General features: G+C 41.2%; 2 protein-coding genes across 5 annotated transcripts in view; both read right to left on the bottom strand.

Annotated features, from left to right (window-relative positions):
- SLC5A10 (solute carrier family 5 member 10) overlaps positions 1-5,433 on the bottom strand; it is a 44,114-nt gene extending 38,681 nt beyond the window's left edge. For all 3 annotated transcript variants that reach the window (XM_062588659.1, XM_062588662.1, XM_062588661.1), the window contains exons 1-5: positions 5,222-5,433; positions 4,465-4,536; positions 3,848-3,952; positions 3,190-3,249; positions 2,891-2,995 (exon numbers count right to left, since the gene is read on the bottom strand). In XM_062588659.1, coding sequence (XP_062444643.1) covers positions 2,891-2,995; positions 3,190-3,249; positions 3,848-3,952; positions 4,465-4,536; positions 5,222-5,335 — 456 coding nt within the window. In that variant the 5' untranslated portion in view covers positions 5,336-5,433. The remainder of the gene's footprint in view (positions 1-2,890; positions 2,996-3,189; positions 3,250-3,847; positions 3,953-4,464; positions 4,537-5,221) is intronic.
- A 3,699-nt stretch (positions 5,434-9,132) lies between these two features.
- Positions 9,133-24,599, bottom strand: PRPSAP2 (phosphoribosyl pyrophosphate synthetase associated protein 2). Of its 2 annotated transcripts, XM_062587915.1 has the most exons (12): positions 24,493-24,599; positions 22,169-22,288; positions 21,430-21,580; positions 20,296-20,348; positions 20,106-20,172; positions 19,251-19,423; positions 17,965-18,080; positions 14,661-14,716; positions 12,145-12,293; positions 11,145-11,215; positions 10,288-10,434; positions 9,133-9,806 (listed from the first exon to the last, which is right to left on the bottom strand). In XM_062587915.1, exons 3-12 carry the CDS (start codon positions 21,546-21,548, stop codon positions 9,648-9,650), a joined length of 1,110 nt encoding a protein of 369 aa, XP_062443899.1. In that variant the 5' UTR covers positions 21,549-21,580; positions 22,169-22,288; positions 24,493-24,599; the 3' UTR covers positions 9,133-9,647. The 2 variants fall into 2 exon arrangements, with proteins under 2 accessions (XP_062443899.1, XP_062443898.1); XM_062587914.1 differs by lacking the exon at positions 22,169-22,288.
- Between the last annotated feature and the right edge of the window lie 264 nt (positions 24,600-24,863).

The raw sequence follows: 24,863 nt of genomic DNA, 5'->3' as shown, positions 1-24,863 counted from the left end.
CTGCCCCCACCAGTGACCTCACTTGGAAACTTGTTCTTATCCAACATCGTTAATGCCTTCCCAGTGAAAGCTGGCTTTAGAGACAGCTTGAATTTAACAACTGGCAAAGCATCAGTACAGTGAGTTACCCAAGGTACTGAACAGTCCACACAGGCTTTTCACCATTTGGGTGCCTGTGTAAATCTTCATGTTTCCAGTTTGGGGAGACTCACTGTCCCCTCAGCAGGGCTTCAGGGCTGGCCTGTTGCACCCTGCTATGAACTGTCATGAAACATTACAGGCTTACATCCAGCAGGTGGTAAATGCTAAGACAGGAGAGTCCATCTTCTCTCCTCCTCACAAAAGAGGCATTAGAGCAGCAGTGACACCATATCTCAGCTAAGCAGATCCATGGAGATCCACAAAAGAAACAGCATCTGCCGGGAGAAGCGGCAGGAAAAGCAACGGTCCTGCGCTTTAAGGTAACCCTTAGTGAGACCAACAGGAAAGCTCTGCTGGGTGACAGCACTACCTAATTGCCATGAGTTTCATACCTTTCTCCCATGCACCCTGCTGTGGTCATCACCAGTGACAGGATACCGGGTCAGTTCATCTATGTGACAACACCTCACACATCATCACAACCCACTGCTTGAAACAACTATTATTTTTCTGCTCCGTCATGAATGGAGCTAGATGCCAGGATAATCCTCTTGATTAGGCTGGTTCCTCTTGTATCAGATTCTGTGTGACTCAGAGATCTGGTGAAGCTCAGCAGTCCAAAGAAACTATAGAATTAGCTGAGAAAAGGCATACGAAGAGCTACCTGGGAGTGTCTCCCAGGCTCCAAACACAAAGGAGTGCTGAGAAATGCTAGGATAACCACAGAGGTTGCCATATATACAGGCATCACACAGAGTTCATCTACAAGTTCATCTGGTTATAAGCAATGAGTGACACAGTCTCCACTGGTTTCCCAAGCTAAGAATGAATTTGTAGGACATCCATCCCTTCTGGGCAAAGCCACAGAGGCTTGTGAGACAGCTCCAGTGAAAATCATATGGACCAAACATCTCCTCGTGGCATAGTAACAGACTATTTTGGGAAGAGGGGACATCTATGATAATCCGGAAAGAGACTCAAAGGCAACCAGTCCTCAAATTATTGGTGATTTCTTTCTTTGGATTTAAATCCGCAAGAACAAACAACTACACCAGATATGCTATCCTAGCTTGTTACTTTTTGTTTCAAACACCAGATGGTATCCCCTTAGATCCCAGGGTGACTAACAACATACAGAGACTGCTTCAGCATCTCCCTTGAGCTCATCCCTAGCCTTGATCAGGAGCAGGGAAGAGATCTCTCCCCTAAACAGTACACAGAAGAGGAATAAGTGACAGTTTATTGGACATTAGGAGGATCAGGGAATAATCAACATTTCACTGATCAACCCTGCAAACTTATCTGATACTCCAGCAGCTGCCGGGCCACATATCACACATGGAGGAGAGGCAGCCAAACCTAGGTAAGTCAAAGCAGCTGCTTAATGACACAAAGCAAAGTTCCTTGATTAGGCAAGCACAGGGAGACGGAGCCTCTTCCAACTGAGAGCAGAGGAACATAGCAAGACAGAACTTGCTGAAACTGCCTGCATAACCATAACCAAACCTAACTTCAGGAGAAATGCCACAGGATTTTCCATGACATAAGTGATAAGGGTATAAACACCAGTTTTATGGTAAGAATGCTCAACAGCAAGATATGTGGGATTTTTTCAGGAGAGAAAGACAGGGGACAGCTCCACTTACTGAGCCATCAGCACCACTTCTGCAGGTCCTAGCCACGCTCAAAGCACGAACAAAGGAAGGGCTGTTATCTCCCCTGCAACCTGCCTTTTAAGATCACAACCTTTTAAGTACCTTGCTTTGCCCGAGGTCAGAGCACAGTTCATAGGCCAAAGACACGGTTCTCCTGAGCACTTGGCAGGTTACAGAGCAGGGGACACAGTTCTGGCATCATTAAATGCCACCTTAGGAAGAAGTAATGAACAAGCAAAGGAAGTCTGTGACCTGAGTTTCCCAGCGCTGGCAGCTCTGGAGGGATGAGCTCCTTACATGGTCCAAGGCAGATGCAGCCACTTTGCATTAAGCACTGTCACATATTTGCACAGCAGGAGCTGCTTTGGGGCTACTCCATCCCCCTTATCTCTCAGGCTGGGACACAGCCCACGCAGGGTCCGCTCTGCAGCTCAGCCCCGGGGCCTTGGCAGCAGGTTCAGAAGCTATCTAAGAGGAAGCAGGAACAAGAAGCAGTGAGGGCCTGTGGCCACCAGCCAAACTGGGATTTGCAGGCCCCAGAGCTGACAAAAGCACAAGCAGGTGGTGAGCGCCTCTCCGTGGGGAAACGGATTATCTGCCGGCAGCTCCAACATGAGCTTTCTCCAGCCTTACAGCGAGCGTCTGGTTTCAGCCACCCACACGGAGAGGCAATTTTTTCAGCCATCCCCACGCAGAAGCCCCACAGAGCAATGAATCAGATCCACCTGCCTCCAGCAGAGGAGGCTGTGCAGGGTCGCTCCCTCCAGCATGTTTCCTCCTCCGTATCATTTCAGAGCAGTTTGCTCTTGGTGCATCTAAGGCTCAAACCCCGTCTCGCTGTCTCCAGCCCCCAGGCTCTCAGCTGCTCAGAGAGCTCAGGCTCTGCTGAGTTCTCTCACACTTGCTCCAGGCCTGGTGTCACAGGCTCTCAGCTGCTTTCACCTCAGATAAACCCTTCCCACGGTTACCAAGCAGGCAGGCAGGCAGAGAAGAGTCTGGGCTGCTTAAGACACAACGTCTGAACACAAAATTAATCTTCTGCTAGCTGGAAACGAGTTATGGACCTGTCACAGAGTCAAGTGGGAGCTACTTACAGAGATCTTGGTGAAGATGGAGAGCAGGAGTGACAGGCCAGAGAGGTACATCTGGATTCTCTCACCTCCAAACCTTTTCTGGAGATACTCAGGCATAGTGACAATCTGCAAGAGAGAAAAGAATGGTCACTGCCCTGTCCGGTCACCCTCCTCTGAAGGTAGTCCTAGGGAAAATGAAGGGGAAGAGTCTCCCAAAGCAATGGTGCAGGGCTTAGGAGCCTCAAAGGACAGCAGTGACATGACTCCCTGGGGCACAGGACTGAGCTCTCCTCAGCAGGCTCAGGGAGAGCTGGACTTACCCCGGAAGAGATGTAGACTGGAATGAACACCCAAGCCAGCGCCAGGAGAACGTAGGTAGCCTGTTGGGAAGGAAGAACATAGCACAACCCAAAAAATCACTGATCCTACTGGAGCTCGACAACGCTAGACCACATCCACCACGCCTGACCAGGCCCCAGCTCACCCTCAGATGCACATTGGTATCTTCAAATGGCAGGTGCACAAGGCCATAGCAGAGATTTCCCGGACACCCAACAGCCCCTGAGCTGTTGACTCGGCAAATGTCCACAAGTTTCCTATTAACTCCTCAAGTACCAAGCAAGCCAAATATTCTCTTGCTCCAGAACCCAAGGACTTTGGAAGTGATGTGTAAGAAAGTAGTGAATTGGTGACCTATCAGACCGGCAGCCTTCCTATCGGGGTCGTGCAGGGGCTGGACTAGGAAGCTCTGCATCTGAAAGCAGCTTGTTCCCAGAGCACAAGGCCTTAGCTGACTCCAAACTCACTGTATGTGCAGGGGCACGAGGGGCGAGACAGGGAAGCCGAGTTAGCAGGTTGCACTAACTATCCCCTTCCTGCCTCCTCCCAAGCCTTTAGAGATTTTACTGGGAGCTTCTGTGAAATGAGCTCTCTGCTGCTACGCGGCTCAAGCAAGTCGCTCGTGGTAACGCTCCTTACATTCCACTCAAAGCCAGCGACAGCGATTCCCCCAGCAGCGCCAGTCCCAGCCAGTCCAATGAAGAGCCCTGATCCTTCACTGCTGGCAAAAAGGGAGGCTCCAATCTGCGGATGGGAACAGGAGGTGCAGTGAGTACACCCAGACTGGCGCACACCAGCCTGCCACTCGCTTGCTGAGCGCTGTAGCTCCCTCCTGCTGATCCTACAACCACACGAGCTGGACGAGCTTTGATGCTTCCCTAGCAGGGCAGGTCCAAAGGGCTAATTGCACAGAAGGAGGTGGTAAAACTAGTCTCTAGACTACAGTACCAGAGCACAGACCTCACAGCCATTCCCCAAAGCAAAGCGTGGGGCACCAGCTTACAAGGAAACCAATGGAAGGAAAACAAGACAGAACTCCAGCAGCCCTTGTGCGAGACAAGGGAAAGCCATCAGCGGGTGCAAATCCCAGTCCGCAAGGGACCTTGCACCCAGCAGAATGAGGTGTACGTTACAGGGAGAAATGCTGGCAACCACAGGAAAAAAGGGGTGCAAAGTGGAAATTCAGCGGGAGGGGGGCTGGTGCTGGTTGTCTCTGCTGCCCCAAGTGTCACAAGACAGCCAAAGGTATTACTTACTGGCCACCACGCCATGTCTCTGCCAGCAAGGAAATAGCCACTGACAGTGTTCCTGTTCACCCTGCAGGAAGACTGAGAGCGCAGAAGATCAGCACACAATGCTCTTCCCCTGCAAACCCTCCCAGACAGCAACCAAGAGACAGGAGACTCTGGATAATCAACGAGAGCTCTGCAGCTCAAGCACAGTTACACAAAACGGTGGCTGCACCCTGAGCACATGGGGCTGCGAATAGCAAGGGAAGCACCCTGAGAGCTGCCATCACAGCGGATGAGCTAGTCGGACCTTGGTGCTGAGCAGACAGGTTGGCCAATAGGGCCCAGCTTTGGCTATAGTTTTTCTGCAAGGTAGAATCAACAGCTTTAGAGAGCCTTGCTCTCAAACTGCAGGTAGCTGAGGGCTCTTTGCGTTAACCAGCACATTTGTCTCAACACCCTTTAACAGACAAGAGTCAGATCTGGTTACATCCAGCAGGCTGGAGGCCAGGAGACAGGTTTTTGCCATGATTAATTCCACCTCATTTAAAGTCAATGGGAATCTTTCCACACAGAGCGATAGTGGAAAGTTTTATACAAAAAAATACAGCAGATGTAACACAACACACAAAATACATAACAATGCAAAATGCAACACAACAAGAAGATACTGGAGGCTTTCAGAATAAACGTCCACAGAGCAGCCAGCCCTGAAAAAAAGAAAAATCCAAGTATTTCACAAGGTTAAACAAGAAAGCAGAAACCAACAAAAGAATGCTCTTACCCATATTCCCACTGCAATGTTTAAGGAAAAATAAGCCACTATGACAATAAGATCTGCAACGCTAAATTGCTGTAAGGAGCTAAAAGATCCAGCAGTGGAATTAACGTCCATCATCCCCACTGTTTTTCTTCATCCTCAGTAAAAACTTTGAAAAAATCATCATCAAATCAGTAACTCGCTAGCTGCTGAGGGAATTGATCATTAAACAAGCGAGCACTACAATTCTTGCTTCCAAAGGTGGCAGTGTGTGCAGATCAGCTGTCCAAGTACAACCTAGTTCCTGCCTCCCCCTCCTCCCTTTTCTACTAACATACAGCTGCTGAGAGCTGCAAGCTGCTAAGGTCAGGACCAGTAAATTGGGTAGCTGTCAAGCCGTTAAAACCAAAGTGATTACAGCCAGCACAACAGAAATGCTTTTCAGTTACGTTTCAGTTTGAGCTGAGACATCCATACATGACAATGTTCCCCCAGTTTCTCACCACAGGCATTCCCTTCAACCTTTTCTCAACTCAAACCTCTGCAACCTTGGGCCCTTTTCTCCTCCATTGGTTCTGGAAGAAGGCATCACAGGGTGAAAAGCAAAGCAATTCAAGAATAAGCCAAAAACCTCCTGCAGTGCTCCTTAAACCATCCATTTTCCCCCACCACCCTTCCTGTTGATGGGCAGGATGAAGCACAGCACAGAGCAACTCTTGATTTCAGCGCTTCGCCAACAAGTAGCTACGTCCTAAGGACTTGCTGCATCTGCTGTGTTCACTTTTGGGTTCAAGAAGCTGCATGTTCCAGTCCAAGCTCTTCCAAACACACATTTAACTTGTCTCTCCAATGCAGATTCCCAGGGCATGGGCTTACAAAAGCCGTTCTGTTCAGAGGTGTCTTAGATCTAGATAATTGCTAGAGCAGGAATATAAAGGCTTCTTTCCTCGAGCCAGCTAGTTTTCAATCAAACTTGTAGAAAATTAAAGACTTGGCAGCTATTACTCCCTTCATGGTTTACACTGATCAAAAGCTCTAACAGGCAGACAGACTGCATAACCTGTGTTTCTCATTAGTAAACCAAACTAAAAAAAAAAATAAATAAAATAAAAGAATTCATTTAGACATTTTGTCACACACACATATGAGGGTTTTTTTCAGGGTAAATGCTACTAGATCTGTATTTTTAAATTTTAATCAAGTAGAAATTACATTCATGATTAAAAAAAAGAGAAAACTCTTACGGTAAATGCCTGTTAACATTAGAAAGGTCTTCCATAAGCTGTAAACCAAAACCTGTTATTTTTATTGCAGATATTATCAATGTGGAAAGAATCTGTATCATCTTTTGACCAGTTCATTACTGTAAAGTTTGCTAAATAAGGCAGTTTCATTCCACAAAGTGCATATTCTTATCTGAAGTATTCCAGAGAAATACTTCTAAGAATAGCTGGTATTTCTGGCGACATTTTTGCTTCTGACAGAAGTACACAGAGATTAGGTAATTCTGCAGTTATTTTATGATGAGAGGTATAAAAAGTGGCTGAGTGAAGACATACATGCTTTGCTCTGTTTCAACTGATGCAGTACCATGTAAAGCTGAAGGGCCAGCAACCCAGTCTCATCTCAGCAACTGATTCCAAATTCCTTAGTCCTAATCAATACAGTAATCACTCTGCACTGAATTAACCAGGAATTTAAGTTTTTTTTTTTTTTTTACATACTAAACCAGCAACAGAACATAGGACATACGTGAACATCCTCAGTGGACCCTAAGCAAACTAGGGATGGCCCATCAGCAGAAACACTCCAAAGAGATGAAGCTACTCCTTCAAAGCCCTACATGAAACAAGCAGCAGGGGTGGGGTGGGGTCCTCTCCTGCCAAAATTGTGGCAATTACCTAAGACAGAAAGTAAGAATAAAGGCAAACTAAACCACTTCTTTCAGGATCAGAGACAGAATCCAACAATCAAACTCTCAATAGCTGCTACTCTTTTTGGAGAAAAGTAGTATGAAACACTCAGACGTATCCAAGAAGTACAAAAATACAAGCTGCAGACTCTCCCCACTCAGCAGGGGACATTACTGTTAGATGATTCCACAAATCACAGTATTAAGTACTGTGAATCTTTATTCTACTCAAAACAGATGAGTTTGATTTCTGCAAGCCTTTTCTTCACACTGGTACCCTCTGACCAGGGCAAGATTACCTACACCTATCCACATCATAGACCTTGACCAGCTAGAACTTCATAAAATAGATATATTATTCTTTACTTGTTCTAAACTACTGAGCAAAGTATTCTTACACATTGCTTTTATCTGCAATAATATTCTTGATGTTTTATTGAACAACAACTCCTAAATCCTTACACTTCTGCTTCAGAAGCAATATAGGAAATATTTGAATTTAATGCTTTCTGGTATTTAGTAATCAGTGTTTCATGCTTTGGATGCTTGGCTGACTAATTTACTTCAAGTGGCAGTATACTTTTCAACCACTTATCACAAGGTTTCACTAAAAAAAGTATACTGCAATTAATGTATATCACTGAAACCGATCATCCTATTTCTCTGATATCTGAAATAGCCACGGAAGCACCCGGAAGTCGTTTATAAACACTGGTGAGAGACTCAAGTTCACACTCTCACTCACTCCTCAGCTGCAGTTTAACCTGCATGAATACATTCAAAGAACATAAGTTTAATACATCAACTTAGTGTATCTAGTAACATCACTAAACTGTTTAATAACCCATTGTCATTAAAATATAACCCAGGTACGGTGTTGTACTTCTGACATCTGATAAAGGTAGAACATACCTCTCTAGACAGGACTACAGAAATCGAACAGAACAATCTTATGAAAAATAAGCTCACAGAATGAAGAACAAGAACAGTGTTCTCTGAACAGAAATGTAGAATTACTTAAGTGAAATATTAATTGCACTTGCTGAATACATCAATGCTGAATCTGCTAGCAATATCTAAGTATTCCAGCCACTGCCCAGCCTCCATCCTCTCATGAGCTATGCCAGCACAAAGAGGGGAGATAAATAAAGGCAGCTTTTATCTTCAAAAGCAAATCAAAGTTATTTGTGATTCTACCTCATTCATGCCCTTGGAAGACTGAAGCAGACAAATGGTGTCAACACAGGTTACTTCTCACTTCTAGTTTTGGACATGCCAAAGGTTTTACTAAATTAGAATATCCTACAAAGGAGTGTGAGATTAAACCAAACAAAATCTGAATGTCCAAGCTGTTTTCCACTCAGAAGAGCCCTATACCTACAAGATGCCATTTAACAAACTACCTCACACATGCACTGACTAAAGTCAGTGTAGAAGATTTGGATTTTCACAAAAAAAAAAAAAAAATCAGGCTATTTAGTCTCCAAGTTCAGCTGTCACTGTGCCTGCCCATCTATCTAGTCCATACCTATTACCATACCTGCGGACTGCAAAATACACATCAAGAAGGAATTAATTTCCTGCAGGTGTGCCACCGACTCACACTTAATAAAGTATAGCCATATTTAGTCACAACTGCCTGAAAATATGAATCAAATATGCACACTGGCAACATTGTAACTAATGAAATACAACTAACCTAATGTAACAGCTCGTGGAACTGGCTAGTGAAAGATTGTTTCTTGCCCCTCACAAGACTCCTCAGCAGCAGAGAGGTCAAAGAGTGACAAGGGAAACAGTATTAGGAAAAAGCAGACTCTCTGCAAGTGTTTCATCATAATCAACAAGTGAAAAGCATATTAGTTTCCTTACTGCCAAGAAACAGGAATTCTGTTTCTAATTCCAAAGGAATACACAGCATACAAAAAACAAGTCCCCTTTTGATTTCTTTCAATAATGTAATGCCTGCAAATAATTTTTAGAAAGAATACACTTCAGAAGACAAGTGACTATTATATAAACATTTTTAAAAAGCTCACACAAAACAGATCTTTATTCTTCGTCGCAGAAAATAAATACAGGTGCATATTTCATATGCTTTTCTATAAAAGCACTCCTACAAAATCACTTAACTGCATACAACAGTACAACCCTTTTGGCTTTTAAAATGCAAATATTATACAGTCACTTCATTTTATTATCTTTAGAGCACTTGTAGCAAGCAGCTTTGGAAAAAGGAATGCTTAATTTAGAAGCCAAATTCTTGCCTCAAGTGTTTTTTTTTCTGGTAATGTATATAGTGCAACTAATCTAAAAGCAACTAGAACAATTTTCCATAAAATGTTTATTACTTCCCTCCCAAAAAAAAAATTGCAAAGAAAAAATAACTCTTTAAAATCTGTTCTACCTTGATATTTAAATCAAAAGAAAACAAGAAGTGGCTCAATTGAAATATTAAGGTAAGCATGATGCTTCACAGCTCGTTATCTGTTTGCTTCCAGTTTGGCCCGGGATATTTCTTTATTCTAAAAAGAATCATTAATCATCCAGTCCTATATTTCTGAAAAGGTATGACATGGACTCCCCATTGTGGATTCTGCGAATGGCTTCTGAGAGGATCATGCTGATATCCACAGTCTTGATCTTAGGGCACTGAAGTTTTTGTATCTCATGTGGAATTGTGTTTGTAACAACAACCTACAGAAAGAAAAAAAAATATCAAATATTTAACTCCCTTATGTTCCCCCCCCCCAAATTAGAGCCATCAAATACTATGAAAGTTACTCTTAATGATACAGAACAAGATTTTACATTACTCTGTCAGGATAAAAATCTTTTTTGAAAAGTCAGTCCATACCTCTACACACAGAAACAATGCTGCGCTTCCTTCCTTCCATTCTGCCATATAAATCCAAAGGAAAGTATGCAAGTATCCCCCACACTGACAGAAATGTCTGCTAGTGTTGGCAGTCTGTCATCTCATCTACTTTCCTATCATCTCATTGCTACAGTATGAATTGTATGCTAGAATCTTAGCATATATGCAATGTTAAGAAAGCATGAACACAAGAACTATCCAGCTATACTCTTAATGCCAAAACATTTTAAGAATCAAGTCAGTAGAAAATTGCTTGCTAAAGAAAAAAAGATTGTTTAGAAATTTAGAACTGACACTCACTTCATCAATTGCAGATTCCTCTATCAGCCTGGGAGCATCTGAAGACAGCAGGCCATGCGTGGCCATTACAAAAATTTTGTAGGCCCCTCTTTCCTTGAGGGTTTCAGCAGCAGCAAGAAAGCTGTCAACGTCATCTATAATGTCATCCTGTCAAAATACGATTGCATCAGTGAAGATTCAACATATCCTCAGAAACAGCAACACAGTGCACCCAGAGTGACATTTTTAAATCTCTCAAGTACAACAGTTTACATCCAATGCAAAATGGACATTTTTATTGATGCTCTCCTTCAGGCACCTGAGCTGGATGGCAAAGGCTGAAAAACAGCAAAGCAGAATGTGCAAAACTAACTGCAACGCTAAGAGAGCATGTGTGTTGGGAGAAGGGGGGTTGTTCTATGAAAGCAGAAGGGGAAAAAAAACTTTCATTCAAAAGTCGAACATAATATATTGTTCTTTTCTGTTAAAAGCCTAGACATTACTATTTCTTCAAAGCAGACTGTAAGACTGCATCAATTTCTACTTTACCAGCATTTCTAAATTCACAGAATATAAACATACATGATCGTTTTCTCCTCTTATCTGATGTATAAACCCAAGCTGAAATTCCTCACCTTTGGGGAAGCACTTCAACAGAATTTTATCAGGCCTACTCAACAGAAATAAGTTCTGAATGTTGCTTTTTAGCTTTATATTTCATACAACCAGCTTCAGTAAATATGCAGAATATTGCCTCATAGTATAAAAATACAGCACCACCATTAACCAAAGTTTAGCTTTTGATAGGCAAAGTACTTGATTTCTGTGCCTTTAATATATTTAATACAATTTATCAAAAGCCATGGCCTCTCACTTACCACAATGATGGCTATTCTTCCTCCTACATCTCCAACAACTGTGATGGGTGGCTTTTCCTTTGGAATCAGCACTGATTAATGGCAATTTTTTTTTAGAGGAGAAAGAGAGAAAGAGAACATTTATGCAATACATTTCAACTGTGGAAATGTCTACTTTGCATGGGTCACCAGTGTTATAGAAAAAAGAAGCTAAGGAGCAACTATTTCAGTTATCACTGTTCTACTGGGAAAAATCAGCGAGATTTTTATACATAACTGTTTAAACTTAGTAAAGCATTACTTATGTTTATGCCCCAGTTCTTAACCTATACACAGTCCCGCTGAAATGGTCCTAAGAATAAGGGCATGAGGGTTACATGCTTTTTCAACATAATTCACACACTCAGTCTGGACAGCAGAAGTTTTAAGCTTTGAATGTGAGCAAAACACTTTAGGTAGGAATTTGAATTTCTTCATAACATGGTTGGTATATTTGTGTTTTACCAAACAGTATTTACTGCAGTCACTGGTATATAATATTCCGTAAGTAGTAATCTTTCTACAATTTTATTACAGAGAACGCTGAGTGGCTTGCAGGCACAGCTCAGTCAACTTTACCAAGATTTAAGATAGGTTTAGGCAACAAGGTTTTGCTGCAAAGGTATGGATCACATTCACATTCACCAGGCTTATTCAGTAAGCAGTGACATTGACACAACTGCACAAAATCCCAGTGTCAGCTCAGTTTTTTAAGCTCCAAATTCAAAAAAAAAAAAAAAAAAAAAAAAAGAGAGAGAGAGAACAGAAAAATTAACTTGTATCTGGCCTCTGTGCCTCTCCTGACTGACTAACTGCAAAGCTCTTCCTACACATACCTAATGTAGTGCCCAGCACCAACCCACAGAGCGCTAAAAACCCACTTTTTTTCCCCTAGTGTATTAATAAGAAACGCTCCTCTCTGATAGTCTCTCCCTCATCAAAAATCCAATAGGTGAATGCTTGCACACACAAACTTACTTACTGGGTATTTCCAAACTTGGATGAATAGCAGCTACATTTTTGGCTGTAGGTGGTGAGTGTCGACCATCCACCATGTCAGACTCAGCGTCTTGAGCTTCCCCATGAATCACGGCAATTCCTAACCGCAGGCGTTCAGCAAATGACTGTGCCCTGCAAGGGAAGGATTTAATTTTTTTTTTTTTTTTTAATTACACAATGTAATTCACACACATATGATGCTAATCTATTTCTATTTTATTTTTAAAGTTTCAGAACAAAAATATATGATCCTAAAACCTAGAAAAAAGCACAGAAGAAACCACTATCTCCTTATTATCCTATTTTCACCAGACTTGTGAGAGTGAGAATAACCCTGGAAGTATCCATACTGGTCTTCTACACAACAGGGTAAATGCTGTGAAACATACAATTCAGACTATTCCCTTCTGTTTTCCCAGTGTCCATGCAAAACAATGCCCAACAGTTAAAAAGAGAAAATTCCTAGACCTCAGCATTGTTGATATCCCATGCATAAGCAGGTCTCATCTAACAATCACTGTGAGAACAGTCTTGAGGTCTGGATTGTCTATCTTTGATTAGAAAAAAATATTTATTCAAATGAAAACAGAACACAAGTGTTCACTTATTAATTTAGCATGATGTGTAATAAATAAGTCACTATCCCTAACAATCTGACACACAACCTGAGATCCCATTAAAAAAAAAAAATCAAATCATCATTTTGTCTGACAAACCTCTCTGAAGTTAAATAGTTTGGATTCTTTACAAGACTAAAAAAAGTTCTATCACTACATACTATTTTTTCAACTAGAATTAGAATTTATGTAAAGAAGTTTAAGCTTCACAATTATCAGGGAGGTGGGTGAAGGTAGAGAGCAAAAGAGTTGGGAAAATGGTAATTTCAGACAGTGCTTATATCCCAGGCGCCAAGTGGTACAAAACAACAAGTAAAAATTGAATGACGTTCACCTTATCTAACTTTTCACATCCCAAATTTCATTATCTAGCCTAAGCCAGTGATCTAGTCTCCTTAAAGCAAAACCAACACCTCCAGAGTGAGTCACTGAGTTTTAACTAGTGTCTAAGACCCGTGGCCTAAACCACCTCCTTTACAGTTACGCCTCATTTTCACTGTCCAAACCACTCAAAGTCCAGAGGATAATTCACCCGTGATTATGCTTTCTGTAATTAAAATTGAAGAATCTTCTGCCCTGTAATGTTAGATAAAGTTTGAATATTGTTTCAAGTGGTAAAACACATCATAAATTATGATTCCAAACATATTTTAAAAGTTACAACTTAAAAGATGTAATCCTACCCATGAAACCATAATGATTTTAAATGCAATAAACTGAATAAAGTTCCAACAGACTTATTCGTTTTCCAGTGAGCTCAGAAACCACAGAAACATTCTGAACTCTATTAAGCAAAACTTCTCTTTCACAGGTAGACATTGATCTGAAAAGCATTCCTTGATTCAACTGAAGCAATCAATCACCCCTTCCCACACATAACATACCTCCTCAAACAGTCTTCATAAATGCTCACACATACATGCAAAGAAGCTAAACAATAGAGTTCTGCAGCCCTCTCCTATACAAATCAATCAGTTACATATGCATCTTATCTGTCTGATCTGTTAATAGTATGCATGGCTATTTGCTGGCATGCACAAGGGTACAAATGTTTCAAACACCTGCCTACACCCAAGAGGTAAAACTGACACAAAAGAAAAACCGTTAAAACCAAGCAAATGTGAAATAGTTGACCAAAAGATATCACATAAAAAGTACTGCAAAGTACCACTTCTACAAATTAAAGCATTTCTGATTTTCTGCATAATGAAAATCTTTCTTAAAGGAGTACCACAATTCCTTCACATGAAAGTCTAGATAGCTTTTCAACAAATTATTTTGTCTTCACAGCAAGTAGTGTTTCCTAAATCATCATCCAACTCTTAACCAGCTTCTGAAAGCAGTGAAATTCCAAACAGCTTAGGTATAGACAACCATAAAGCCAGAGGAGTTAAGGACAACCGTTCAGCCAACAATGACTTCACAAGCAAAATCGCTCTAACCTAAAATCCTGCTCCACCATACTAGATGGTAAAACATCTGTAATTAGGATCCGATTAGCTCATGTTCTAAGATGTGACTACGTTAAGCAATTACCTCTGACTACTGGAGGTATACTTCCAGCCATTTTTCATTATTTATAGCAGAAAATGCATATTTGTGTGTATTTGCATTTTAAGACTATCAAATTTCTGCTTTATCTGAATGACTACATTGACTTATCTCACCTGGGTTTGTTTTTTTTTTTTTTTTTTCCTTACTCCCCTTAGATTTATTAGGATTTCAGTGATGATCTAAAAACTACAGATCGACAAAGTTGAAGCAGTACATATTGGAAGACTGCACCTTCTGATTACTGAATCTCAGTCCTTCACTGGATCTTAAGAACAAAAATCATGATAGAGATTTCCTGCTCTAAGACAAGAGAGCAGATCTTACCCACCTCTTTGCAGACGCAGGTGATTTGGCCACAATTACAGCATTCCTGTAGTCTGGTATCTGTAGCAAATAACAGATAGCAATGTCTACTTCACATTCCTTTAGATAAATTTAAACTCAGTAAGAATCACAGAATTTTACTTTGCCAGAAGAACGTTAAGCATCAATATTTTACCTAACACAGGAAAGTAACCTCAAGAATCCACGGTGCATGACCAGTGCTCATAGCTCAGTAAATCCAGGTATTAGGGAAATCCAGTTTTTAAACTTAAAAACATACCTTTCAAAAACACAACGGTATATACAGATTACACACACATACACACAAACACTTTAGAAGAACATTATGGCTACAGGGACTAGTATTAACAAACAGGAAATCAGAATTAAATTTTCCTGTTCAACTTAAATACTCTTGTGCATATACACAAGTCTTTAACTACCTGAAAACACAGTAGTTCATCTTAGTTTCTAGTTTGGAGGTAGTTTTTCAAAGCACATACACACAGAAAAAAAAAAAAAAAAACACCTCTCCATCACATCACACTGACTCCTCTCACATGGATAAAAATTCCACATTCATGATCCTGGAGTTACCATCTAACATTGCTGTCAATCATCTCAACGCAGATCAGCACTAAGGAATGATAGTGCAAATGCTGGCAGCAGCAAAGTGGTAAGACACAAGAAGGTCTGTTTTCATTTCAAGGGCTCATTGGTAGACATGAGTCAGCTTTTACATATACCCTCTGCCCCCTTTTTACTTGATCTTACATCTTTCCTTGCGAACTCAACATTTTTCACTGTGCTGCCCTGGGGTGATGTGTGCAGCCACGAACAGCAGAAGAGAGAGAACTTGTCTGCTCTCACGTCAGTTGCTGTAGCAAGAGTCCACAGCCACTATCAGTTACAATAGCAAATAAAGTCCTATAAGTAGATCCAGTCCTCAGGGAATCCCAGTGACAAGGGCCTGAATACTCTCTACCAAACACATGCAACCAAATCTGTCAAAAGATTTTTAATACGACATATTTCCAGGGAAGATACGTGGACACACAGTTCACCACCTCCTGTCAGATGTCAAATAGCTGCTCCAAAGCATAGAAATACTAGCTTTTCTAAACACAAGCAAGGTTAATTTTTCCCTTAAGCCTGTTCTCAAACATGAGCCACACTGGCTGAATTTTTTCCAAAGCATTCTACTTGAAGCAGGCATGGGAAAATTTTTGCTTTCATTCTGAATTTTGGCACAGCCCTAACCAATTGAAAATGAGAACTTTTCAGAGGATGTGTCAAGCAACATTAACAAACAGCAACACTAACTCCACCTGCAATACCAGGAATTCAGCACATACTGCCCTTTACAAATGCTTAATTATGTAACAGGCTGCAAAGATTAACACAATGGAAGGTATGGACAAGGTAGGGCATGTCATTTGACATAAAAAGGCTTTAATCTCCTTCAGATATTTTTCCCTGCCAAATCTTAAAATTTGTTCTAACCTCTTTAAACATGAGCCATAAATGTCATCCAAAAGATAATCAGGCATCTATAACTCCCAACAGCAAAAAGCTACATCATTCTAGGAATTAATAGGTACACATAAGAAAGATAAAAGGGCACTAAGTATTAAACATTTGCTAGGAATACACGAGATGATCACAAAATTATTTTTATACCACATAACTTCAATGATTGCACTTGCTTCATCCCAGAACACCAAGTAAACACACAACTCCCTTCAAAAACTATGCAGAAATTCCTCAGGGAACAAGTTCTCAACATCTTACTTTTAGTAACATTTACTTTCAGTTAAATGGTTTGCAAGTGACCTCCGTCCTTATCAAGCTGGTCTCTATTTCACGCTATTTTATGCACTCCATTACAACTACCATATGAAACATTTTGCATGCTTTAGCACTTGCAAAGTAAGATATCCAGTAACCATGCTGTCCCCAGGAACTTGAGATGAATACTAAATTCTGAGCAGCACTTTCTGATTAGCTTTTAAGAAGTTACACTATGTATCACCTGGCTAGCCATGGTGTTTGTGAGTATATACCCCGTAAGATTGGATATATTCAGTCACTTCAATTTTAATAAGCAGCCAGAGAAGTGAAGAAATTAGGTCCTTTCCTGAAGACTTCTCTACACATACTTCAGCAGCTCTCTATAAAACTGTCATTAGAAAGCCACGGCAGTACCAGACTTCGATCTGCAACATATCTTTGTAAACCATTAAGAATTCAAATATCAAAATATGCTTAAAGACTAAACCACGAACATAATCTTGTTATCCAGTAATAGATATCCAAAAGCAAAATACAAAAGTGCAACTTGCCTTGTGTCCACATGTATGTTTTTCTACTTTTTCTTTTTTAACTTATAAAGTGATTATAACATACAATACTTCTGTCTGTGTACGAGCAAGATGAATGACTATGGTAAAGTCAGAGTTCTGTTCTACTATCCTCTTTGTTAAACATTTTCTTGCACCAAATACAAAGCTAACAATAGGTTGAAATGGTAACTGAATCCCTATTCAGATTTCAAAAATTGTCATAACAAGAACATCCAATATATGATTGTTAGAGTCATTTTTATATCCCTATCAAAAGAAATAGGTTGGATTGAAAAGTAACAGTGAACTACACATTCTCCTCTCACCAGGATGAAAGCATTTGTTTTTTCCAGATTATTATTAATCACAGGCACAATATATATCATATACCTAGTTATCACCTGCACATTTTTCATATATGAATCTACCATTTACTTTATATAAAGTGCATCTTTTCAAAGATGGAGAAAGCAAGGCACACAACATCAGAAGCTAAGCTCCTCGAGCCAAGAAAGATGGAGATTTCTCACTAGAAGTCATCTCTTCTTACTTTGAGATTATGATTGATGGGCTATTTCTTATAGTTACAACTTAACCTTTAAAGTGTTTTCATAATGCTGTATAAATTACATCTATACAAGCAGTCCATCCTATGAATAAAAAGAAAGTCAAGAAAGGAAAGGAAAAAGATGTCAAGAGGAAGGAAAACACTTAAAAAAAATTAAAGGACTATGTCTAAGACAGAATAGTATAATTAGCACAGATAAGAAAGCTTAAGCTGGGGAGGGGGGAGGAGTCAACTACACCATCCTCTGCCCCAACATGTTATTCCAAAAGAATTCTAAAGGAGGAAGAAAGTTTGTCTTTTCACATGTTTCATGTTTTCCTATAGGTAGGAATTTGCATTAGAAATCTTGAGATCTGAGACAGGGGAAAAAAAAAAAGGTAACAGTAGGCCTTCCTCACCTCTTCCTGGATATACTGTAGTAAAAATGGAGATGCTCTCAAATTATCAACTGGAATATTGAAGAAGCCTTGTATTTCCTTCTGATGTAAATCCATGGTAATAAGGTGAGTTAGTCCTTAAAAAAAAAATAATAAAAAATTAAATAAAAAAATAAAGACACAGAAGCACACGGAGAAAAGCGAGGAATGAAAAGACACACTATTTCTCTAGCAAACTTAATTGAAGTTTGTTCAGAACAAACTCTGTAAGTGGCATTAGAACAAAAGTACTATAATTCTCAGAATCACAGAATTAGCAGTTAAGTATGTAGAATATTATATAAGCACCTCTCAAATACACAGGCATCACAGGTATAAATTTCTATAGTTTCTTTTTTAAAAAAAAATCAGAATAAGCTACATAACATAATTAGCAGTGCCAAACCTCGATTAGGTAGGTAAGATCTTTCTCCATATGATACATGGCAAATGGAAGCACATATAAGAATTTATCCTATGCCATAAAGCAAGACTCTAGCAAAGCTAACCAATATTGGAGTTCTGAATTTCTGAATAATGGGCTAAAGTTTTAAGTATCCCCACATTTCTTCTCTGAAAATAAGAAACCAGATCGCAGAATGGTTGAGGTTGGAAGGGACCCTTGGAGATCATCTAGTCCAACCTCCTTACTCAAGCAGGGTCACCTAGAGCACGTTAGACAGGATCGCATCCAGGCAGGTTTTGAATATCTCCAAAGAAGGAGACTCCACATCCTCTCTTGGAATCTGTTCCAGCACTCCATCACACTCTCAGTAGACTACACAGTGCTTATTATAACTGTCCATTTTTTTCCAAGGACAGGAACAAGCACAAAGGAGCAGAAAGGAAGCGTGTCGCATTAAAAAAAAATGAATAATTGTATTCCCACAACATCTTAAACAAAACAAAAAAAACCACACTAAGTAGATTCACTCAACAGGTACAAAATTGGCAAAGTACGCCTGTTAGAGTATTAGGAAGGCAAAGAACAGTATTACAGTGGAAGAATATCACTTCCCAAAGCATTAGGAGTCCAGCAGACTCATCTTGTCAACTCAGTAGGACACAATCTGAACTGGGTGTTACAAATTCTTAATGAACTCATTTAGAAGTGTCTCCAATTGTATTACCCTTTCTATGTGGATTTTAAATTTATGAAAAAACTTTGCAGTTATTCTTAATCAAAGTCCCAGTTTGTGCACAGATCTGAAAATTGACAGCGGGAAACCCCACTGCATTGATTATTTCATAACAACCTGCATTCTTACCAGCTTTGCACATCATTGAAGCCAGTAATTTAGAGACAATGGAGCCTCTTTTTCTCATCTTGCACTGCTTGCTGTATGGGAAGTAAGGAATCACTCCAATAATGCTTTTGGCACAGGAGGTTTTACAAGCATACACCATGATCAGGAGTTCCATGATTGTAGTATTCACGTCCCTGGAATGAAAAGTGTCTAGTTCTGTATTCATGCATAAAAAAATCTGTATTTGAATTCAACACAATATCTAAATCTGCTCCAGGGATTTCACTTCAGTGCAGTATATTCTCCACTGCAGAACAGTGATTGAGCTATCACCATCAAGAATCCAGCTGTGCACCTCAGGAGGGCCAAGTACACCAGACCCAGCATTTCAATTCTTCACTAGAATCACACACTATTATTGTTTCCACTTCTTTGGGCAACTCGGCAGTTTGTTATACCATTTTCAGGTTTTTAGTAATATAGCACATTGCTACAACAAAATAGACCATAACTTATCCCCAATATCTACTTCTACTGTGCACAAAACGTATTTTCCATATGGATTAAAAAAGACTGTAAAACATTCTTCTATCATTCAAACCAACAGGAGGCTAGTTATTTAGCAACTACCATCTATTTTCTGCTCCAAATAAAACAATGAGGTGTTTCTTCTTTCAGCTGAGAACTACTTATCAGCTAAGAGAGGTAATGTTGGGAAACATCTTCTCTGTGAACATGAGAAAGAGAGAGAGAAGATTCTATAAGCTTACTATCATATACCATATACTAAAAGGCAGAAGAAGAATTGGAACAGAGGCATTCTTACAGACAGTCCATGTCAAAACACTAGCATAGTTTCTTCAAATGGTTACTCACTTTGAAACTGTCTGGATGATAAACACATCCTTTCCTCTTACAGATTCTTGGATCTGCACCCTTGTTTCTGCCAAGAAAAGAAACACACAAGATTCACTGAAGCAAAAAGCAGCAGAGTCTAAGAAAAGGGTAGCCAGTAAGTCCACATCCTACTTAGGTAAGTTTTCAGTTTTGCCAATTAAATGCTCACCTCTGTTTGGCTCCTGATAAACCTGAACTTTCCCCATTTCAACTCCGAGGCGCCTGCCAGAGCAGAAGGAGGAAAAACAGAAGTCAATATGTGAAAGTAAAGGCCAAAATGACTGAAGACCCAATATAACGCAATAGTTGTGAAAAGGCTATGTTTCATAGAAAAACAAAACAATAATTATAGCGGAAATCTCTTCAAAAATCTTCCACACTTTCCAGAAGCTATACTGCAAGTTAAGATAAACCTATTTCCAATTCAAGCTCAGAAAAGTGAACAGAATTAAAATACTGGATTATTAAATTATCTACTAATTTCTCATTATTATAACATGTATATACACACAGCAGCATAAACATGCATAATGCTTACAAGACTGCTTTTAAATAATTTTTTCTTAGAAGAAATACCCATCTAGAATGAACAGTAAACATTAAGAAGCTCTGTTCAATGAATAACAGAAGACTAATCTGTGTTTTTTTCTTCTACTTCTATATTAGCATAGAACAGCATCATTAAAAAAAAGGAGAAACAGAATATGGTATGCACATATGTCTATGTCCTTGCAATGCATAGCTTCAGTTTCTTTGTGCTCTCCTGTCTCCTCCTATCTCTGTCAAACTTAAGACTTCAGGAAGAAACCCATCATAAGCAATACTTCTGGTATCATGCATACTAATATTGTTATACTAGCAAGGTAAACATTTACTTAAGTCATATAAGCTCTGCTGAAGTTATTCATGCATTTAAAGCTAAATACTTGTTTCCATCTCAAATATACCAGGAGCATGATGAACACAGCTTTGCCTTCTAAGAAAGCTACACTACAAGGAAAAAAAATGCTGAATTACTTCCGCCATGATTATTTAACACTATCTAAACATTAATTTTTGCCACATGTTCTCTAAAGCATACTATAGCCAGTTACAGCCTGTCACTGAACAATTTAAACTCAAGTGATTTTCTTTGCTATTGATCTGTTGAAATCCATTCCACAACACACTACACTAACTCTTCTAGATGTTCTTGTAAACAGTAGCTGTTTTCCTAGGTAACTGTTAGAAAACACAAAAAAAAAGTCTTCAGTAAATAATAACAACAAGATACTAAGCTGCCCTGCAGGCAGATTTTACTTACTCAGCAATCCTCTTTGATAGTTCCATGCATGAGGAATTTGAATTAGCTGAAAACAGTACCAGTCCACCCTTCGTTATATTCATGATGGCCCCAATTTCAGTTGATGGCACACAAAACATCAAACCTACGTTTCCTTTCAACTTCTAAAAGGCTGCAAGAGATCAAAGGTGTATTAGAGCCACAACATTAAAACAAAGTGAAAAACAAAAAAGACATTTTTTCTATTATTAGAGCAAAGAGTTGTTCATAAGCCTGAATTTTCCAGCATCCTTAGTAGTTATTGTGATTATTTTACATAATACCATGAAGACATCCTTACAGTACTCTTTACAGACCTAGCCTAGTATACCTAACAGCATGACAAAAAAAGGACTTCAGCCAGCTTTGCCCTCCTTCTCCTGCCCCCAAACTTTACATAGCCTCCAGCAGAACATACCCCAGAAGATCTCCATAATCCCCCACCAGACAATCTCATTTCAACACAACTTGATTTGTGTTTTGTTTTCCTCAAGCTGTCATCTGATAACATAGACAATCTTTTCTATCAGCTTGTCCAGTTCACTTTTTAGAAGAACTGAGCACCATTTAATGACTGTTTCAAGATCACAAAGCCAGTTATCAGCAGGTTTAACAAAACACAGGAGCTCCTTTTGTCCTGACACTCTGATAAATTGACTAGAAGAGTCTATTCACAAAACTGTGCATCTTCCCATTGTTTTGCAATAAATTTTAAACTTACAAATAAGGATGGAATGTAAAGAAGAGTTCAATAAAGTCGGTAGCTGTAAATAATGACCTCTTGCCCAAAGCGTCCACTTGGCGAGGTAGCTGTTGTCATTCTTTGATAATAATATTTCTCCTATAGAAACAGGAGAAAAATATCAAGAGGAAATTTAAACTTCCCCTGCCACCCCAAATAAAGGCATAAACCACTAATCTCATCAAGGTTCTCCACTTTTTATGCCTATTCTGAAGCATCGCATTTTCATGCCCTCTTCTAACATAACATTTTCTTCAAATGACAGAAACAGTCGTGTTGACCAGCAACCACTGACCTAATTAGCATTCAGCTAATTAAACCTTAAAGTTCAGCCCTTCTTACATAGGAGCAGACCAATCCTTCACAGGATTCACAACATCTTAGCATTATGTAGGCCTTAAAATATCAAATTCCAGGAGAGTAATTCAAAACAAAGTAGAAATTAACAGTAATCAATATTTTATTCCCTGACAAGCATTTTCCCTACTGGAAAACACAGTTATCTAATAATCATATATAATTTGTTCTAAGAACTGATAGCATGCCAACTATTAAGTACTCCAAAACAGCATTCATAAAGAAAAATAACAGTTGTCATATGGACAGGAACAGCTGGTTAGCCCTATTAAAAGAAACTCATTCAGCCTATTTTTGCAACTAGACATACTCTTGCCCAGTTTCACCTAGCAACAGAAACTGTACCAGATTCATTCTCAATTAAGAGCTAAGGTAAAGTCAAAAACTTTCTACAAATGAAACTCACCATGAACAAGCTACCCTATGCTCAACTGCTCTGAATCAAAATCCACCACCTGTGATCAAAATTTCCAAAACGCACAGAAAGAGAACACAAACAAGAACAAAACAGACAACAGCAATTTTAACAGCTAGGTGTTTGACTCTACTAGAATCTGATGGACAACTAAAACAATACCATATGCCTTGCAGCCTTTGCCTTCAGCTGAGAACATTAAAAAAAGAAAATTGACATTTGAATCCTAGATGGCAGTACAGCAACATAGTCTAAATCTTAACTATATCCCCATATCCCTCCCAAACAGAGTACTCCACAGCTTAAAGGGAACAGTCTCAACACATTTTGTAATAAATGGAATTAGGGTTTTATTAACCAGTGCTTCTTTTGTTTTGTTGCAGTTGCTCTCCATAACTCTCAGATCTTGACTTGCCATCACCTGCCAAATACTCATAGTGGTATTAAAGATGCATCTTAAATGCATCACGAATGCTTGCTACAAATGCTTCCTTGATAAAGGCTTTTAGCGCTCAGAACAATACCTGAAAGTACTTTTCTTGTGTCATTAGGTGGGAGCAATGTAGATACAGCTTTCAAATATTAGTGCAAATATTTATATCGTGCTTTAAAGATGCTATTTTCCCCACACACACTTATGTTACTCTGTGTTCCGCAGATCAGGAAACTAACGGGAATCAGAGATCTGCTGAAAGGCAAGAGCTGTTGTCTCCCATTTATTGTTCAAGATGCATTTTACTCCACAGTAAGATACTGATATATTTCCGAGCAACATCGAAGATTTATTTTTTTTTCCCTGCATAACCACAGGACAAAGACTTTCCTGTGGACATGCCGCAGCATCAACAAGTGAGCTACAGCTTTGGTGGGGGGGGGGGGAAGTTGCTTTCATGGAGTAATATTGGCGTATCGACCTCAAAGCACGTGTTGGGACAACAGCAAGCTTTATTAGATGGGCAAGGACACGAGCCTGCAGGAGTATGCGGGGCCACAATCCTCTGGCTTTAGGTGGGCTTTCAGGTCCACACCGGATTTGGGGAAAACTAGGAGCAGAGTGCAGGCTGCAGCCCAGGGTCTCCCGGCCTCTCCCGTCCCACCGCGCGCCTCGAGTCATGTGCAGCCCACGGAAAGGGCGCTGCGGAACTGGGAGCCCGCGAGGCCCTGCTCCGCCGGGCCGCGGAAAGCAGCAGAGGCAGGAGCGCCCGCGGCGGCGCGGAACGGGCCTGCGCCGGCACCAGAGCGGGCACACGAGCCCCGCACGCCGCCCACCGCCGCCGGAGGGCACCGCCGCCGCCCCGCGCCTCCCCCCAACCGCTGCGGGCCCCGCCGGCACCCCGGGCACCTCAGCGGCCTCCGCCCCGGGAGAGAGCCGGGGAGCGGGGGAGGCCCCGCGCCGCCCCCCTCCCTCCCCCGCGGCGCCGGCGGGCAGCCCCTTCCCCAGGCGCCGGGGCCCCGGCAGGGGAAGGAGGGGGCTGTCCTCCCGCGGGCGGGCGGGCGGGCAGGCGGGCGCGCCGCCTCGTGACGGCCTTACCTGCCGGCTCCGGCCCCCCGGCCGCGGGAGAAGGCGGCCCGCCCGGCGGCCACGGCGAGAGGCGGAGGCCGCGCCGGAGCTCAGCCCCTGCGCTCCCTCCGCTCCCAAGATGGCGGCGCCGCGCGGGGGCGGGCGGGCGCCAGGCCACGCCCCCTCCCCGACCTCCTCGTTTCCCGCGCTGCGCGGCCGCGGGGAACGGCCGCTGGCGCCATGTTGGCCGCGTCGGCCCGGCGAGGCCTGAGGGAAAGGGGAGAGAGAAGGGGAATTTGGGGACCCCACCCCCAACACAGTGGCGGCATCTCAGGGCTGGGCAACCTCCTCGCTGCGTCCGGGCACCGCGGTAGCAGCCGGCAGAAGGTGTCAGCAAGGCC

The sequence above is a fragment of the Rhea pennata genome, chromosome 15 (genome assembly GCF_028389875.1).
Source record: "Rhea pennata isolate bPtePen1 chromosome 15, bPtePen1.pri, whole genome shotgun sequence".
Classification (NCBI taxonomy): Eukaryota; Metazoa; Chordata; class Aves; order Rheiformes; family Rheidae; genus Rhea; species Rhea pennata.
This window is presented reverse-complemented; position numbering and strand designations above follow the sequence as displayed.

Coding starts and splice junctions, on each gene's coding strand:
- PRPSAP2 (XM_062587915.1), bottom strand. CDS start 21,548: ATGTTTTGTGTGCCATCAACTGAAATTGGGGCCATCATGAATATAACG. Junction 20,349..21,429: donor CTATCAAAGAGGATTGCTGA/GTAAGTAAAATC, acceptor CTGCTCTGGCAG/GCGCCTCGGAGTTGAAATGG. Junction 19,424..20,105: donor ATCATCCAGACAGTTTCAAA/GTGAGTAACCAT, acceptor TTTTCATTCCAG/GGACGTGAATACTACAATCA.